Source organism: Ctenopharyngodon idella, chromosome 21, assembly GCF_019924925.1.
Source record: "Ctenopharyngodon idella isolate HZGC_01 chromosome 21, HZGC01, whole genome shotgun sequence".
NCBI classification, from domain to species: domain Eukaryota; kingdom Metazoa; phylum Chordata; class Actinopteri; order Cypriniformes; family Xenocyprididae; genus Ctenopharyngodon; species Ctenopharyngodon idella.
In genome coordinates, this window is record NC_067240.1 from 9,920,520 (window position 1) to 9,937,398 (window position 16,879).

The window sequence follows — 16,879 nt, forward strand, 5'->3', positions numbered from 1 at the left end:
CACTCTTCCATTTCACCTAAAGTTGACCATTTCTTCACAGATTAATTTAAGACTATAAAAGATGTTGTTGTGCGATTCAAGAATTTAAAGGGATAGTTCAATTTAAAGGGATAGTAAAACTTTGTCCTTACTCACCCTCATGTTGTAAGTAGAACAAAAACATTATCTAGAAGAATGCCTATACAATGAAAGCAAATGGTGAAGCTGCTCCTGTTCCCAGTATTTTTTCCCCCCTCAATTTTCAGTGAGTAGAAAAATCATTGGGCATTCACAAGAAAGAATGTCATACCGGTTTAAAATGACATGAGGTAAAGATTGACAGAACTATCAACAAATGGATTACAAGAATTATCTGAGCTTAAAGTTGATTTACAAAAGCAAGGATGCTCGTAGGTGAAATAATGATTTTGAAATATTAAAAACAATCACATCACATTTTTAAACACTTAAAACCAGTAAAAGAACTGAATAGGCTATGTTCATATGTAAATAATTGTACACGACACAAATGGGTTAAAGAAGACAAACAGTATTCTTCCTGATAATTACAACTGAGAAATAAAACCTCATTAAACAATGAAATAAACTCAATCGAGCACATGCTACAATAAAGCATAACACATTTAAAACAGCCTTTGTATTTTTATACATTTTCCCTCGCTCTATTCTGTGCCAAACTGAAATTACCCTATTATGACACTAGTTCAAAAGGCTCTTGAGTTCACAAAGATGGTTTCAATAGTATTATTAATAATATTTTAGTGCCATCTAGTGGGAATGCTTGTGACAGAACATAAACTAGAGCCTAGAAGAGCCCTACTTGCTAGAGCCTGCAAATTAATATATCGTTTCTGTTTAGTACAATGTAGGAAAGGATTTCAGATTTACAATCAGATGAATTTGACAAATCATTCTACCATAAATGTTACATATCAAAGTAGAAAGAAGCGAATACTTTACAATTCTGCCTTGGTAGTTTAGGAAATCTTAGGAATCACTTTAGGATCAATGGAACCGTTATACATAATACATTTAGGTCAAAAAAGTACGAATTAATCTAGGCGCTTTTCTAAAAATTTCTAGAACACCGACGCGCGCATGCGCCGTGACTGTAGTTACCACACAAGGTCAAACGCACGTGCGCCTATCGGCTGTCATTCAGTACTCTGTGTGTGGATAGAGTGGATTTAACTACCACCGCGCTTTGTTCGAGACTTTATAATAATAATATTAATATTGGGCATTGATTGCGGTTACGATCCACTTTTGAAATGGCAAGAGGAAGCCGCAGCCGTCCTTCAACAGCACCAGCGAGGTATCACAACACTTGGTTGATAGTTTTGTTACGCACTGTAAACCTGCGTTAGCGATTTGCAAGCTAATTTTGACACAATGTAGGAGTAAAGTTACACGATATGTTAGATGCAAATCACTAGACTGAATGTTTGTTTGCTTAGAAATGAGGGAATTCAGATATTCCCTTTGTGTATCCTAAATACATCCAGAGCAGTAGGTGAAAGGTCAAACCAAAAACATAATTCTTAATGACAAGGAGTTAAAAAGCCTTAATATCTGGTTAGTATGTATTTATTTATGCATAATGTCTGTCAGTTAATAGCCTATGGCGCAAGCAGGTTTAAGACTTTATCTTCTTTCCATCTGAAGTTGCCAAAAGCAGCTCAAAGGCATGTCGGCATCACGTGACACTAATTCAGGTTAATGTAAAATATATTCTTTATCTTTTACAAGGAATATGCTAATATTGGTTATTCACCTTTTACGGGATTGCATATGCAGTTTTATACTTAGACTCTATAACAGTTCACCTGTTTGCTTCTTAGTGCTCCTGCCCCATCCTATGCTCCAGCCCCCGCACCACCTCCTCCGATGGCAGTGGCCCCTGCCGCGGTCCAGCCCAAGCAGCCAGGTCTCATGGCCCAAATGGCCACCACAGCTGCCGGAGTGGCAGTCGGCTCGGCTGTAGGACACGTGATGGGCAGTGCCATCACAGGTGCTTTCAGTGGAGGCAGCAGCAGCTCGGAGGCACCCAAACCAGCACCCACATCTCAGGTGATACCTGAAAAATGTCACATCTCTCTGTGAAACAAACACACACAAACATTTTTTCTTTTCCATTGAGTGTAACAGTGCTCGCCGACTTTTTCAGCCACCTTGGTTCTGGAAGTATTTTTCCCGTTCATGGGGATTTTTTAAAAAAAGTCTTCATTATTGTGTATGTACATTTTACATTTATTGCCAATTATAAGTAGTAGTTTGGGGAGTGTAGAGAGTGCTTTCGCAGTGCTTCATGGGACGATTTTCTGATTGGTGGAGATTTTCAGAATCATGGGTAATGTAGTTTTTCACCAGGAATTCTGCTGTTAAACATTTTTTTATTTAAAAAAAAGTTTAAATAATGCGGACGGATGGGATCAACGAAAGCATATACCATCGATTAACAACCTCATAGCTTACAGTAGTTCTGTCTTTAATGGTTTCTAAGTTATCGTTAAAAAAAAAAAAACTACTTAACTTTGGAGAAAACGAATGGGATTTTTACTTCCAGAACCCGACTGTTGCACTCAACAACAGTTCATAGTGTCTGTATATCAAGCTCCAAAAAAATAAAAGACAAGATTTTTATTTGAATTTTCATGATTACAGTTTTCTGTCACTATCAATGTCAATAAACTTGTCTTCTAGATCGCTGGCATGCATATGTGATGGTGATAAGATTCATAAGATGCATTTCATAAAGAATATGGAACAAACTGAGAAGCATGGCAGTGGTTACATCTCATCTTATATTTGTCTTAATGTTTTCAGGAACCCTCACGACTTTCACCCTCTCAGTCTGGCCCATGTCTCTTTGAGGTGAGGCAGTTCCTGGACTGCGCCACGACTCAGGCTGATCTGAGCTTGTGCGAAGGCTTCAATGAAGCTCTTAAGCAGTGCAAACTCTCACATGGTAAGCCTCTCATCAGCACAGACAACACAAATAAATGTTAAATAGGATTATTTTGTTTTAAAGTGCTTGAAATGTGACTAAATGTTTTGTAAGAAGAAATACTCAGAATAAAGTGAAAGATGCATTTGCATTGATGTAATATAATATGACAAAAAAAAAAAAAAAAAAGACTCTTGCCCTTGGAATGACCTTCTGATATGTTGTCCCTTTAGGTGTAACATCTCTGGTGTGATGGAGAAGATCTAAACACTGGAAGATCTAAACACTAAATGTAGACAAATAAACTATTGGTCCAGAATCTCAATCTCCAGCAGTAAATGTGAATTACTTATGTTGATAGTTGTGAAATACATACTGACACTTTTAAATGTGTGATCATGTAAATGATGTTGTACAATTAAAGAGATGCTATTTATCTTTTTTCTTTGGTTTATTATTTAAGCATGACAAGTCATACATAGGTCATGCTGCTCATGTGTAGCTTTACTGCACATTACACACTTTCATGTGCACGTGGAACAGTGTGTGCTCTTTGGTTTTGTTTATGATTTACAAGGATATAATAGAGTTGCAAAACAAAAGACTGATAACTAGTGATATGATACTCTTTCCAAACTGAATTTGCACAGCAAGACTTGATTACACAATTTCACTGCGTTTGTCTGAAGTAAAGAAAAAATACTGGCAGCATTTTATCTTTACACAAACAAGAATGAACAAAGCATTTGGATCCAGTATGCAACATAGAAACACTATTTTGTAACATTGGAATTTCATTAACAACTTTTTTTATTTCATTTTTTTTTTTTATAATCTTTCATTCAACTGGTTTAAATCTCATCCGTAAAAGAGGCGTGAAAGGAATTCGGCACGCTGACCAATCATAGAGCTCGGTGAACAGGCGTCTCTGTCTTTCAACCAATCAGAGAGGGCGGTGTATCACAAGGAAGAGGGGCTGTAACGGGTCATTCGTTCTCACATTAGTCGGCAGCAGTAACTTGTGAAAATGCCGTTCATAGATTTAGAAACCAACTTACCTGCAAGCAAGTTTCCAGAAGACTTTCTGAAAAGACTATGTACTACATTGGCTGCAGCTTTGGGGAAACCGGAAGACGTGAGTATTACATAATTAGCTATGCAAAATGAAAAATAAAAAGTTATGGTTATTTTTCTCTCCACGTTATATGTCATGACCTTGCTTATATGACTTCCGCCGCCATGTCTCCAGAGGATGAATCTGGTGGTAAAGACTGACCTGCCGATGATGATCGCAGGGTCCTGCTCCCCGTGTATTTTGATGTCCGTGTCTGCCATTGGAGTGACTGATACTGCGGAGAAGAATAAGGAGCACAGCGCCAAAATCTTCCAGTTCCTGAAAGGAGAGTTTGAGCTTAGTGATGACCGGTAAATAAATAAAAATGACGGAAAACACAGGGTTGAACACACCTTCAATGCATTGACGACCTTTAGTTACCTACTTAAAGATTGGGAGACTTGTATAAAAGTTATAATGTAGAATTTGAAGTCTAATAAACAAAAACAAACTGTCTTTGTGAAAGACAGACCAAAATATTGATTGACATTGCGTTAATGGGCGTGTCTATTTTTTGTCCAATAAAATGCTCTCTGGAATGACGTCCCTCCCCTTAATTATAAATCTCACCTGCCATTGACAAGCTGAATTTGTAACCATATACTACTCTTACAATATCTTTCTATTACAGAAATATAGTATGTGGTTCAGAATTTGTCATTGGTTATTTTTTTTTATTTATTTATTTTTTTACATACGTTGCCTCAACTTGCCTTAAAAGCAACCTTTGTTCAAACCATAGTTTGCATTATAAAATATAATGTCCTGATTGTATTTCTCTTCTGTGTTCTGTTGCAGTATTTTAATATTGTTCCACCCTCTGGAGCCATGGCAGATCGGAAAGAAAGGAACAGTGATGAGCTTCTTATAAGACATTCCTTCTTTGAAAGTGAATTCCTCATATGTGATTCCTGTTTGGGATTCAGCTAGCTGGACATGCATTGCTGCTGGGTTATAAGGAAGTTGTTATCTTATAGGATTATGAATATTTTGCATTAAAATATACAGATTTTCTTTAAAAGTAACTTATATTTTATGATTTGAAAATGATCACTTTTCGTAATATGTTAAATATAAAATGCATTTAGCATTTTGATAGCAGCTCATAGTGGGTTTGGTGTCTATTTTAAGTTTTAAAAAGCTGATGAAATAAAGCTATGAGAGAGTTTATTAGAAAAATTTATTCCATTAGTGTTGTCAAACATTTCCAGAGAAAGTGCCACATCAATCAGTTATCTATTAACCACGTCTATGGGTCAACTCAAACCATATAAGAAACAACAATCATCTAATCGCCAGCTAACAAGAGCCATAGAAAATATTCAAAACCAGTGTAGTCAGTTTAGGTCTAAGAGTGAGTTATGATTTGCACATTTATTTCAGTTGCAAACACGTTTTCTTTGGCATAGTATAGTACCACAGAATCAGACTGTGTTTGTCAAGAACATTGATTCATCCTTCCATATGAAGATTTGGAAAAACAATAAAATTGCTCTTAAATAAAATGTCTGTGTAATTCATTTGGGGGTTTTGGTATGATGTGGGTTGCATTTGCTTCCAACCAAAGGGAAGTAGACAAATTAAGTTCAGATTTCTGTGTCTCATGGTTCAAGAAGAAAGGTAGAACACTGTGACTGTTTTTGCACATAAATAAATGTGTAGTAGTAAATTGTAGTTGTAAAATCATACCATTCCATCAGTGTATTGACAATTTTACTTTTTCTAAAGATTTTCTAAAGTCAGAAAAATAGTTTATTTGTATAATGTATTATCTTATGTAGGGACAAAACCAAACACTGATCAAAGCAGTATAGATGAATTGGCATAGATTAATTTTCTCATTCTATGAACTGTTACTGTCAAAATACCCTCGGCTTCCGACATGGCGCTCATTGTACCAGAGAGAAGAAAATAAAATGATCCAAAATTTTGACATCATTTGACAGTAGTCGAGTTATTAATTTACTTGTAATATTACCAGTGTTAAGTCATATTGTGTACTTTGCTATAGAATTCCACACACACTCACGATGAGATCGACCAATTTTCCCTTAGTTGGCATAGGATGTAGTAGCAGAGTTCAGCGGGGTGTGGTGTATTTCAGTAGGCGATCCGTCTTTGTGCAGCAGTGCAGTCATTTTATTTAAGTTTTGCAGTGTGTTGTACTTCAGTGTATAGCTATATCAGATCCTTTAAAAATGTCTTTGGAAATTTATTTGGATCTGCTTTCGCAGCCCTGTCGCTCTGTTTACATCTTTGCCAAGAAAAACAACATCCAGTTCGACCACAAGAAGATTTCGCTTTTTGAAGGTATGATATCGTTATATTAAACTGTGAGGAGTTTGTTTGTGTAGTTTACTTTAGGAAGAAACGTTTGTAAACTTTATATTGAAAGTTCTACATTTTATAATGAAATGTAACTATAGTTTGCCTTTTTGTAATATTTCTATGTGTGGGAAGTTGTGGTGGTTAGACTAAGCAGTCCAGAATTATGTGGTTAGTCACGCTAATTTGGCAGACATGTTCCTGCACGTCTTCTAACTTTTAAATTGTACCCAGTTGTATTTAAGTAAAAGAACACCCTGATATTATTATAAATGGTATTTTACCAAAATTTAAATATCTGTCACTTAGGTTATCAATATGGGGAAGAATTTGGGAAAATTAACGTGCTAAGAAAGGCACCAGCAATCAAAGATGGAGACTTTTGCTTGGCTGAAAGGTATGTGGTCTACGGAATTGTTATACATTTAATTTAAGATTGAATAGTAAAAAAAAAAAAAAAAAAATGTTTTTTTTTATTTTTTTTGTAAATAGGTTCTAGATCAGTGGCTCTCAACCTTTTGTTGCTAAATGGTGTTAGAAATTAAAATAACTCAAAGGAAGTTGTATGTACTCAGAAAAGAAAACCAGTAGATTCTCAGGTGCATAAAACAAAAGGAGTTTATTCAGAAGAATTACTTCATGAGGTTGGAGTTCTTGGGCAGTGAGGTTGATGATCAAGTTGTCCTTTGGCGAACACCTCTCTTCAGAGTTGGTTGTGATGTTCTTCCTCTTACCAGCCCATTTACCCCAACAGGTCTTCTTTATCGCAGTTGGCAATGCCATGTGATTCTCTGATGATTGTCTGTGTCGCTTGAATGATCCGTTAAAAAAATCCACATCACTCTCCCCACTGAAAGCTGAAATGTGAGAGATTTAATCTCAAAAATGGACCTTGTGTGATTGCTCGCCTTATTCATGATTTCACATAATATTTTACAAAATTCTGAATCTTCTCCCCCAATTGTTTGGAGACTTCTGAATCCTAAGACCCCTGGGAGTCCTGCTCACCCTCCAATATTCACTAAGAGTTGTGCCACAGAGGAGTAAGAGAATGCAAAAATAAAAATAAGTAATATCCTTTGTTGTTGTTTTAGCTAATTTTAATGTTTTTATAGGTATGTTAGCTCATTTTATTGCTTATTTAGTCTTATTTTAAATAATTTTATGTAAATCTTGAAGTTTGAGGCCCCTGGCCCCCTGGTTGAGAACCACTCTTCTAGATAAATATGAATTTAAGAATAGAGTTTCAGATACACCTGTTGTTTGTTTTGTGCCTCTTGTGAAATTGTTCATTGTGTAAATTAACTGTTACTTCCTGTTCAAATAATCCCTTAGTATTGCGATTATGATGTACCTGGCTGAGAAGTTCCACACTCCAGATTACTGGTACCCAGCTGACTTGCAGAAACGTGCTAGAGTAAATGAATATCTATCATGGCAACACTCTTCCATACGGATATATGGATCCAGGATACTCTGGTTCAAGGTGAGTGAAGTGTATTTATTCTCATTCAAAGGCACTGTGGTGAACAGAACAGTGCTTAGATTTCAGCAAATCTCTAGTTGGTTGACTCCAATTGCTCTGTGACTTTGGGATTCTTTAGAATTGCTACTCAGCTAACTGCTAGCTTTTTGAGTGCAATTATGTTGTTTGTTAAAGGAATTCATTTTTTCCCTTGTATTGCTGTAGCTTTTGATTCCAAAAGCTATGGGAGTTGAGGTCCCTAAAGAAAAGATGGACACTGCAGAAGAGAATTTTGATGCATCACTGAAACTTTTTGAGGAGAAGTTCCTGCAAGACAGACCGTTCATTGTTGGTGATCAGTTTTCATTGGCTGACCTGGTTGCTGTTGTGGAAATCATGCAGGTATGCATTCAATTCATTCAGTTTAGAGTCTCTGGAAGTCATTCATCAAGATAAAGGGTAACCTGAGAATTCGGAGGGAATAATATCTGACTATTTGATAACGCCTTGTCATTTCTGATGGTTTGTTTCAGCCTATAGGTGCTGGTATGGATGTGTTTGAGAACAGACCCAAGCTCAAGGCATGGAAAGACAGAGTCAGAGAAGAAATTGGGGCTGAGCTGTTTGACGAGGCCCACCAGGCAATCCTCTCTCTCCAGGAGGCAGTGAAAACCATGGATCCCAAAAAGATGGAGCCCCTTAAACCAAAAATTTTAAAAGATTTGCTCTCATAAACAAGCTGGTAGTCATTGTTGGTTAAAACAGCCAGTTATTCATCAAACTTTATAATGATAAAAAACCTACTTTATAATTTTCTCAGTAATTCCATATAATTTCCATTTTGTTTAACCACTAAGAATGAAATCAATTAGCTTTAATTAAATTTAATGACATTGTCATTTTTCAGTAAATGAATATGATAATCATTAATGTTTCTCTGTAGACTTTACCTCATTAAAAAAGAAGCAAACTGTGAAATAGCATGTTTCCAGCTGTGTTCACTCTCAAAATTCTGAATTGCTGCACTCACTGTGACCTTATTGTTTGAAAAACTAGGCAATAACACATAGACACTCAATACAGCATTGTTTCAGAAAATCACTCAACACCCATGGGAAAGAGCTGGGAGGAATGTTTCCTCCCTGTGTGTTTAGGGAATGTAATCAGATAATATGTGTTTTCCTGCAGCATGCTCTGCATGGATAGCACTTTTTGTTAATTTCTTGTGTAGAAAAAGAGGGTATGTTTAGTCAGCTTTTTTCCTATAAATCTCTCCAATATTGTCAATAAATGTATCTTTTGCCAACAGTCTCTGCTGTTTACCTTCCTCTCTAAAAGAAAAAAGCATTTTATAAAGTTCATTTCTTCCCCCGCTTTGTGGCTCCCTGCAAAAATAATGGATATTATAGAAAACTAAATTTCAGTCTGTTCCTCATACAAATCTAAACAGAGTTTACAAAACAGAAAACTGAATTGGCCTATACAAATGAAGGATTCAGTATTTGTTAACAGTTGGACACTTAAGTAAATATTGTGAAGTGAGAGCTCAGAGTACGAAATATGAAAGTAAATGTGAAAAAGTTTATGGCGGTCTCTGGCTGAGCTAGTTTATTAAGAGCTTCTGGTCACCGTTCACTTTCATTGTGCAGAAAACAGCAGCGTCATATTTTTTACATGTAAAAAATAATACGGGAACCACCTAGAGTGTCAAAACTTCCTTTTATCCAGGCCAACTATTCCTTCTTGAGTAGTACATGATGGAATCTCCACTTTCAGAAAGTGAAACGATACTTTAGCGGGAAGCGTGTAAGTTTTGACCGTACTGCGGCGTCGTGGAAAGTTAATAACCTACTGAACGTGTGACTGTGAGTTCAACTGCAGAGTGGAGGAATTGTTTTACCTATTTCATTCAGCGATCATAATGAGCGAAAAAGGTTGCTGTGATTCAGTAGGTCAGTGTTTTTTCGACTATTATACGTCGAAAATACTGGTGATAAGGAGCAAGAAAGTGGGAACGCTGAATCGGTTCACTCAAGCTTTAGTCATAGCATACGTCATCGGGTAAGTCGTCTAATAATACATAAAAAAAGCACATTTTACACTCCATTCTTTATTAAAATGAAATTATACTTTTTAAAAACGCCCTTATTTGTGTACAGGTATGTGTGTGTTCTCAAGAAAGGTTACCAGGACACAGACACCGTCCTCAGCTCTGTCACGACCAAAGTGAAAGGCATTGCTCTAACAAACACCACTGAGCTGGGTGAACGGATTTGGGATGTGGCTGACTATATCATCCCACCTCAGGTAGTCCGTCGATTAGATAAAGAGGAGGTACAGGCTAGACAATTTATATGTCCACTAGCCCCTCACCGGTGCCACCACCTTCATGGGTTACAAAGAAGGGCTATTCGCACCTGCATGCTTGCACACGTCTGTGTTCACTGTGTTTACTCAAGGGTACGGTGTACATTTTAGGACTTCCTCACACCTCAGTCATACAACGAAAAGGCGTCAGTCATCGGACAAAACGGCATCGCGCCTCAGACTGAAAGGCTTCAGGTCTCAGGAAAAACGACGTCAGGTGTCAGGTCTCGTACAATTAGCCATCAGACGAAACGGACTCAGATAAAAAGTCATTGGACAAAACGGCCTCAGACTAAAAGGCATCAGACGAAACGAACTTAGAAAGAAGCGAATTGCCCCGCCTCAATGTGACGTCACGTACACGCAGTTTTCTGTTAAATGTTACACTAAAACATATCCCAGAGATTATTTTGTAAATTTGTATTATTCACTAGTTTTATTTGCATGTATAAAATAGCTAAATAACACATTGCAACTAGCTTGCATTGCAAACTATCGTGAACACATACGAAAATCAACCATGGTTAAAAGTGTGTTAACTATTGATAGACTACTATTTGTATAACAATAATTTTACTACAGACACCATAAACTATAGTGTAGCAAAACCATGGTTAATTTGTGGTTACAAATAATTTTTATAAGAGAGGTAAAAAATCTTTCGAGCTATTTGACTGCGTTGTTATAAGCACAGCTGCATTGTGTACAGAGGAAACGGCTTTATTTCTGCTGTTCCAGCGCCACCTACTGTCAGAGAGTCGATTAGGCAAGGCAAGGCAATTTTATTTATTTAGCACATTTCATACACAATGGTAATTCAAAGTGCTTTACATAAAAAGGAAACAAATACATAAGAATAAAAATGGAATGCATAAAAAATAACAATAAAAACAGAATACCACTATCTGGATGGAAGAGTCACATTTTACATTTTCATTCAGCCCGTTGCTGTTTTTCTGCAGACCAATGTGAAAATCGGCATGTTCTTTTCTGTATAGAACCTAACCATATTTAATTAAGGCTCGCACACACATCTTACATCAATTTGGGTATAGTAACAGTTAAATATATAAAACAGGGAGAAAGAAAAAGACAACTGAAAGACGGCGTTATGATGGGATAAAAGCCAATAGAAAGTTAGGCTATACAAAAAAACAACAAAAACTGATGCCTTTTAGTCTGATGCCTTTTTGTCTGAGGCTGTTTTGTCTGATGCCTAATTGTACGAGACCTGACACCTGACGTCGTTTTTCCTGAGACCTGAAGCCTTTTAGTCTGAGGCATGACGCCTTTTCGTTGTATGACTGAGGTGTGAGGAAGACCTAAAATGTACACCGTACAAGGGCTGTGTGCAATCTTTAGCATACACAATACACAAGATATTGTCATTGTGGTAGCTTATATTTAAACAATGTCTCTTTGGCAATAAATGTTGGGTGTGACACATTCGTTTTAGTGATCTTAAACCAGTGGTTTTCATGTCATTTCACTTGTTTTTTTTTTTTTTTAAGTCAGGAAAACTAAATAAATATATTATCAGTTTTTTTTATTTTCTGAAGGCAGACTTTTATGTAAAACTTGAACTCAATCACACTACTCAACTAGCATTTAACTTTCCAAAACAAACAAAACATGAGTATCATGTCGTGTTGTAAAGTACAAAACCCACTAAATTTCCCTATACAAATTAATTTGCCGACGGTTGTACAGTAGCTTTTTGTACAGTAGCTACAGTAAATAATGTCAAATGAGAGCTCAGTGGTGCTGATTTTTTTCTGTAGAGTTTTAGCATTTAAATTACGAAGTGATTTAAATATAATTTATTTGAAATAATGTTAAAATATTTTGTGGCCCCTTTTCAAATTTAAGAAAGCCTCTGTTTTAAAAATGTCCAATACACTTTTTTTATTTAATCAAAACTGAACAACAAGTGACCATACTGTTTGCCAATAGCAGTGATTTAGCGCTTTACGTTGTCTTAAAGGAAATAAAAGTGTTCATGCCTCATTATTCAGTTATGAGGAAGTATAGATATATTTTGAATTACTCAAACATGTGCTTTTGAATGTTTCAGGAGGATGGCTCATTCTTTGTGCTGACCAATATGATCATCACCCCTAACCAAACACAGTCCAAATGTGCAGAGGTGAGCCATTATGGTGTCCTTTTGTCACTTAATGAAAAGTAAAACAAACTTAAAGGGTTAGTTCACCCAAAAATGAAAATAATGTCATTTATTACTCACCCTCATGCCGTTCCACACCCATAAGACCTTCGTTCATCTTCGGAACACAAATTAAGATATTTTTGTTGAAATCTGATGGCTCAGTGAGGCCTCCATAGCCAGCAATGACATTTCCTCTCTCAAGATCCATTAATGTACTAAAAACATATTTAAATCAGTTGATGTGAGTACAGTGGTTCAATAATAATATTATAAAGCGACGAGAATATTTTTGGTGCGCCAAAAAAAAACCAAAATAACGACTTGTATAGTGATGGCCGATTTCAAAACACTGCTTCAGGAAGCTTCGGAGCATTATGAATCATCGTGTCGAATCAGTGGTTCGGAGCTCCAAAATCACGTGATTTCAGCAGTTTGGCGGTTTGACACGCGATCCGAATCATGATTCGATACGCTGATTCATTATGCTCCGAAGCTTCCTGAAGCAGTGTTTTGAAATCGGCCATCACTATATAAGATCGTTATTTTAGGTTTTTTTGGCTCACCAGAAATATTCTTGCCGCTTTATAATATTAATATTGAGCCACTGTACTCACATGAACTAATTTAAATATGTTTTTAGTACATTAATGGATCTTGAGAGAGGAAATGTCATTGCTGGCTATGAAGGTCTCACTGAGCCATCGGATTTCATCAAAAATATCTTAATTTGTGTTCCGAAGATTAACGAAGGTCTTACGGGTGTGGAACGCCATGAGGGTGAGTAATTTATGACAGAATTTTCATTTTTGGGTGAACTAACCCTTTAAAACAAACCTTACTGGCTGAAATCAAATACCATATACCAGAATTGTAAAATTAAGTATTTCATATAAAAACACAATTAAATAATAGAGAAAATATGAGATAAACCAATAAATGTAGATTAGAAAATATTGCTTTTTTACATTAAAATAAACATATTTTCTGTATTATGTATCTTAATCTTATTTTAAATGTGTGTAACTTAGAATCCAACTCCAGCATCCAAATGCACATCTCACAGGGACTGCAAGAGAGGCTTCAATGATGCTCGTGGGGATGGTATGGCTCAGTAATTACATTAAATGCAAGATGACACTAACTGTGACTTGTCATCTTTGCAATCCCATCTATTTAGTCAGCAAACAAATCATTTTATACACCTAAAACAATGCATTTTATTTTTTCAGGTGTTCGGACAGGCAGATGTATCAATTACAATGTCACGATGAAGACTTGTGAGGTGCTGTCCTGGTGTCCTTTAGAGAAGATTGTTGATCCCCCAAAGTAAAACCCTAATCTTTCTGTCTCACAAATTATATTTAGATTTTTTAATGTATTTGAAAGAAGTCTGTTATGCTCACCAATGCTGCATTTATTTGACAAAAAATACAGTAAAAACAGTAAAATTATGAAATATTATTACAATTTAAAATAACTGTTTTCTGTTTTAATATATTGTAAAATGTAATTTATTCCTGTGATGGCAAATCTGAATTTTCAGCAGCCATTATTCCAGTCTTTAGTGTCACGTGATCCTTCAGAAATCATTCTAATATGTTGATTTGCTGCTTAAGAAACATGCTGCTTAATACGTTTGTGGAAACCATGAAAAACTACCATTTAAAAGTTGGGGTAAGAAAGATAATTTATAATAATTTTGTACTAAATCAGAATGATTTCTGAAGGAATGCATACATACATATATGGGTCAATGACTTGACGGGTCATTTGTTTTGTCCAAAGGCCTTAATAATAATAAAAACAATGATATGAGATCCAAAGTATGTAAGGTAGTACAACTGGATCTCTTTTATTGAATCCAAAAGGTTTTAATTATAGTTTGCTACATATGAAGGTATTTTAAAGATTTTGAAGTGTCAAAAGGTCATTCGGTTTAACCGTCCAAAGACCAATACAGCCATTTTATTTGTGATTAAAATATCTTAAAATGTAATAAATGTATATATATTTTTTTTTATTCTGGCATGATTTTATAACATCATAAATCAACACAGTGCAAAATGGTATTAAAATTATGTTTAGAAGTCGTTGCTTTGTCATGAGAAAAAATGTACAGAAAAATTAATTTCATTGATGTCGTTCGGGGTAATTTTGGATCATTTTGGATCAAGTCATGCGGTCAATATCATGCGACAGGATGTGACATCATTCAGACACCTGCAAGGGACCATATGGTTGTGAAGCAAAGTAACTAACTCTCTTTTAACTATTTGAAAAATTAATGTTTTCACTTGCTCATACGCACGTCCCGAACAACATCAGGTCATTCGGTACAACCGCTATAAAACATGGAAAATGTTGTAATATTTTAAAAACTTGTACTAAATATAAAATGTTTGATTGTCCTTTTGCTAGCTAGCTAGCTAGGTATCAGCCTGTTAGCATTGATATAACTAAAAGTGTAATTCGGTAAAACCGAAAGTTTGGTTAAACCAAATGACTTTTTTGGTGATAAATTTTGTCCATCTTGTAAAAAATGACAAAAGCAGTGTTAATTTATTATAAAAACCACATAATCTCATTGTTTACACTTAATAAAACTTCAAAATTAATTATATCTCCATTAGGTTTTTTTTATACTTTTAAAAACCTTATTAGTCAATGACCCATATACAGTATACACACACACACACATATATATGTGTGTGTGTGTGTGTGTGTGTGTGTGCGCGCGTATGTATATATATATATATATATATATATATATATATACTGTACATGTTTAATGTTGGTAATATTGTGGTAATATTGTTTTCCTTCTTGATGTCTCAGTCCACCGCTTCTGGCAGATGCTGAAAACTTCACTGTGCTCATCAAGAATAATATTCGTTATCCCAAATTTAACTTCAACAAGTAAGCTTTTTAAATGCATTATTTTTTTTCTACTTATATGGCTACAAAATAAAACAAAGAGTCAGTTGTCTGCCAATTTATTAACTGAATAAAATGTGCTCCTTATGTCCTTACAGAAGGAATATCCTACCAAATATAAACAGCTCCTACTTGACACAATGTGTGTTCAGCCGTAAAACAGACCCTGACTGCCCAATCTTCAGACTCAAAGACATTGTCAGAGAAGCTGATGAGGATTTTCAGACCATGGCAGTCCATGTCAGACACTTCATTTATGTTTATCTGCCATTGTTGCCTAGTACTCATATTATTAAGTGTTTTTAATGTCATGTTTTTCTTCTGCGTAGGGGGGAGTGATGGGAGTGCAGATCCGGTGGGATTGTGACCTTGACATGCCACAGAGTTGGTGTGTTCCTCGCTACACATTCCGCAGACTAGACAACAAAGACCCAGAAAATAACGTGGCACCCGGTTACAACTTCAGGTAGGAGGTGTTTGCAGTTAGTAAAAGTGGTTCCTCAGTGGAAGTGAGGTTGCATTAAATGAGTGTGGTTTGGTCAAATCTCTATAGATTTGCTAAATATTACAAGAACACTGATGGCACAGAGACCAGGACACTTATCAAGGGATATGGTATTCGCTTTGATGTCATGGTATTTGGCCAGGTGAGACACTTTAACCTTTCTAATGTTATAAATTAGACTCATGCTATGCAGGTTAGCATTAAAATGTAGCTGTTCAACACATACTAAGTTCTTTTGTTTCTAGGCAGGAAAATTCAATGTTGTACCAACACTTCTGAATATAGGTGCAGGCCTGGCCCTTCTAGGCCTGGTAAGTATGTCTGTTACTCCCTGGATTACAATATATATAGTGATATATAGAATATAATATATAAAATCTTTTGCGGTCCATTTCAGGTGAACGTTATCTGTGATTGGATTGTCCTGACATTTATGAAAAGAAAGCATCATTACAGAGAGCAGAAGTATACATATGTTGATGACTTTGGACTTGTGAGTATTTATGTTCTCAAGGCTACACTCTATCTTAGTAACTGTATTTGGTATTTTAACATCATCCTGGTTAATTTTCTATAATTGCTTATGAATAGTAAGTAGCTCTTGTGCCTCTCAAGAAACTAACATGAGATGTTTCTTTCAATTAGTTATCCAATGAAGAAGCATAGAAGATCTTCAGGTTACTGAATCTGCACTAATGCTATGCAAGTTTCATCATGAAGTGAATGTATTTGTTAGGGTTCTAAATGCAATTCCAAGCAGGGAAATTCCATTAATTATAATAATAAAAAAAAATCTAAATAAATAAAAATACAATTTACAAGTGTGATTTTTGGGGTGATGTGGGTTCTGTTTGCTTCCAAAATGGGGGCTAAAAATCTATTTTTTAAAAGTCATTAAACATTTTGAGGAATGTAAATTTATGTAGATTTGTTAAAAGGATTGAGCTCTGTAATTATTAAATGGTTATTTCTAATGTCATTTATTTAAAAATGAATATTTACAGTCAAACCAAAATGTATTCAGACACCTTGAACATTTCATTCATTAATACAGT

At 35.6% G+C, this 16,879-nt stretch overlaps 4 protein-coding genes across 4 annotated transcripts; all 4 read left to right on the plus strand.

The window, feature by feature from the left end:
* Positions 1-1,095: 1,095 nt before the first annotated feature.
* On the plus strand, positions 1,096-3,383 carry chchd10 (coiled-coil-helix-coiled-coil-helix domain containing 10). Its single transcript, XM_051877084.1, has 4 exons — positions 1,096-1,315; positions 1,842-2,070; positions 2,827-2,968; positions 3,181-3,383. The coding sequence occupies exons 1-4, from the start codon at positions 1,272-1,274 to the stop codon at positions 3,198-3,200; spliced, it is 435 nt and encodes a 144-aa protein (XP_051733044.1). The 5' UTR covers positions 1,096-1,271; the 3' UTR covers positions 3,201-3,383.
* A 495-nt stretch (positions 3,384-3,878) lies between these two features.
* ddt (D-dopachrome tautomerase) lies at positions 3,879-5,566 on the plus strand. The gene is made up of 3 exons (XM_051877085.1): positions 3,879-4,082; positions 4,197-4,372; positions 4,860-5,566. Exons 1-3 carry the CDS (start codon positions 3,975-3,977, stop codon positions 4,930-4,932), a joined length of 357 nt encoding a protein of 118 aa, XP_051733045.1. The 5' UTR covers positions 3,879-3,974; the 3' UTR covers positions 4,933-5,566.
* Positions 5,567-6,138: 572 nt separating this feature from the next.
* gstt1b (glutathione S-transferase theta 1b) lies at positions 6,139-9,159 on the plus strand. Its single transcript, XM_051877083.1, has 5 exons — positions 6,139-6,371; positions 6,696-6,783; positions 7,722-7,872; positions 8,077-8,253; positions 8,385-9,159. Exons 1-5 carry the CDS (start codon positions 6,260-6,262, stop codon positions 8,583-8,585), a joined length of 729 nt encoding a protein of 242 aa, XP_051733043.1. The 5' UTR covers positions 6,139-6,259; the 3' UTR covers positions 8,586-9,159.
* A 273-nt stretch (positions 9,160-9,432) lies between these two features.
* Positions 9,433-16,638, plus strand: p2rx4a (purinergic receptor P2X, ligand-gated ion channel, 4a). The gene is made up of 12 exons (XM_051877079.1): positions 9,433-9,912; positions 10,011-10,158; positions 12,293-12,364; positions 13,414-13,486; positions 13,615-13,711; positions 15,221-15,301; positions 15,418-15,559; positions 15,649-15,785; positions 15,873-15,966; positions 16,070-16,135; positions 16,222-16,317; positions 16,470-16,638. The coding sequence occupies exons 1-12, from the start codon at positions 9,773-9,775 to the stop codon at positions 16,488-16,490; spliced, it is 1,167 nt and encodes a 388-aa protein (XP_051733039.1). The 5' UTR covers positions 9,433-9,772; the 3' UTR covers positions 16,491-16,638.
* Positions 16,639-16,879: the final 241 nt, after the last annotated feature.

Coding starts and splice junctions, on each gene's coding strand:
- chchd10 (XM_051877084.1), top strand. CDS start 1,272: ATGGCAAGAGGAAGCCGCAGCCGTCCTTCAACAGCACCAGCGAG. Junction 1,316..1,841: donor CCTTCAACAGCACCAGCGAG/GTATCACAACAC, acceptor TTTGCTTCTTAG/TGCTCCTGCCCCATCCTATG. Junction 2,969..3,180: donor GCAGTGCAAACTCTCACATG/GTAAGCCTCTCA, acceptor TTGTCCCTTTAG/GTGTAACATCTCTGGTGTGA.
- ddt (XM_051877085.1), top strand. CDS start 3,975: ATGCCGTTCATAGATTTAGAAACCAACTTACCTGCAAGCAAGTTTCCA. Junction 4,083..4,196: donor CTTTGGGGAAACCGGAAGAC/GTGAGTATTACA, acceptor CCATGTCTCCAG/AGGATGAATCTGGTGGTAAA. Junction 4,373..4,859: donor TTTGAGCTTAGTGATGACCG/GTAAATAAATAA, acceptor GTTCTGTTGCAG/TATTTTAATATTGTTCCACC.
- gstt1b (XM_051877083.1), top strand. CDS start 6,260: ATGTCTTTGGAAATTTATTTGGATCTGCTTTCGCAGCCCTGTCGCTCT. Junction 7,873..8,076: donor CCAGGATACTCTGGTTCAAG/GTGAGTGAAGTG, acceptor GTATTGCTGTAG/CTTTTGATTCCAAAAGCTAT. Junction 8,254..8,384: donor CTGTTGTGGAAATCATGCAG/GTATGCATTCAA, acceptor GGTTTGTTTCAG/CCTATAGGTGCTGGTATGGA.
- p2rx4a (XM_051877079.1), top strand. CDS start 9,773: ATGAGCGAAAAAGGTTGCTGTGATTCAGTAGGTCAGTGTTTTTTCGAC. Junction 12,365..13,413: donor CACAGTCCAAATGTGCAGAG/GTGAGCCATTAT, acceptor TGTGTAACTTAG/AATCCAACTCCAGCATCCAA. Junction 15,786..15,872: donor GCACCCGGTTACAACTTCAG/GTAGGAGGTGTT, acceptor AAATCTCTATAG/ATTTGCTAAATATTACAAGA.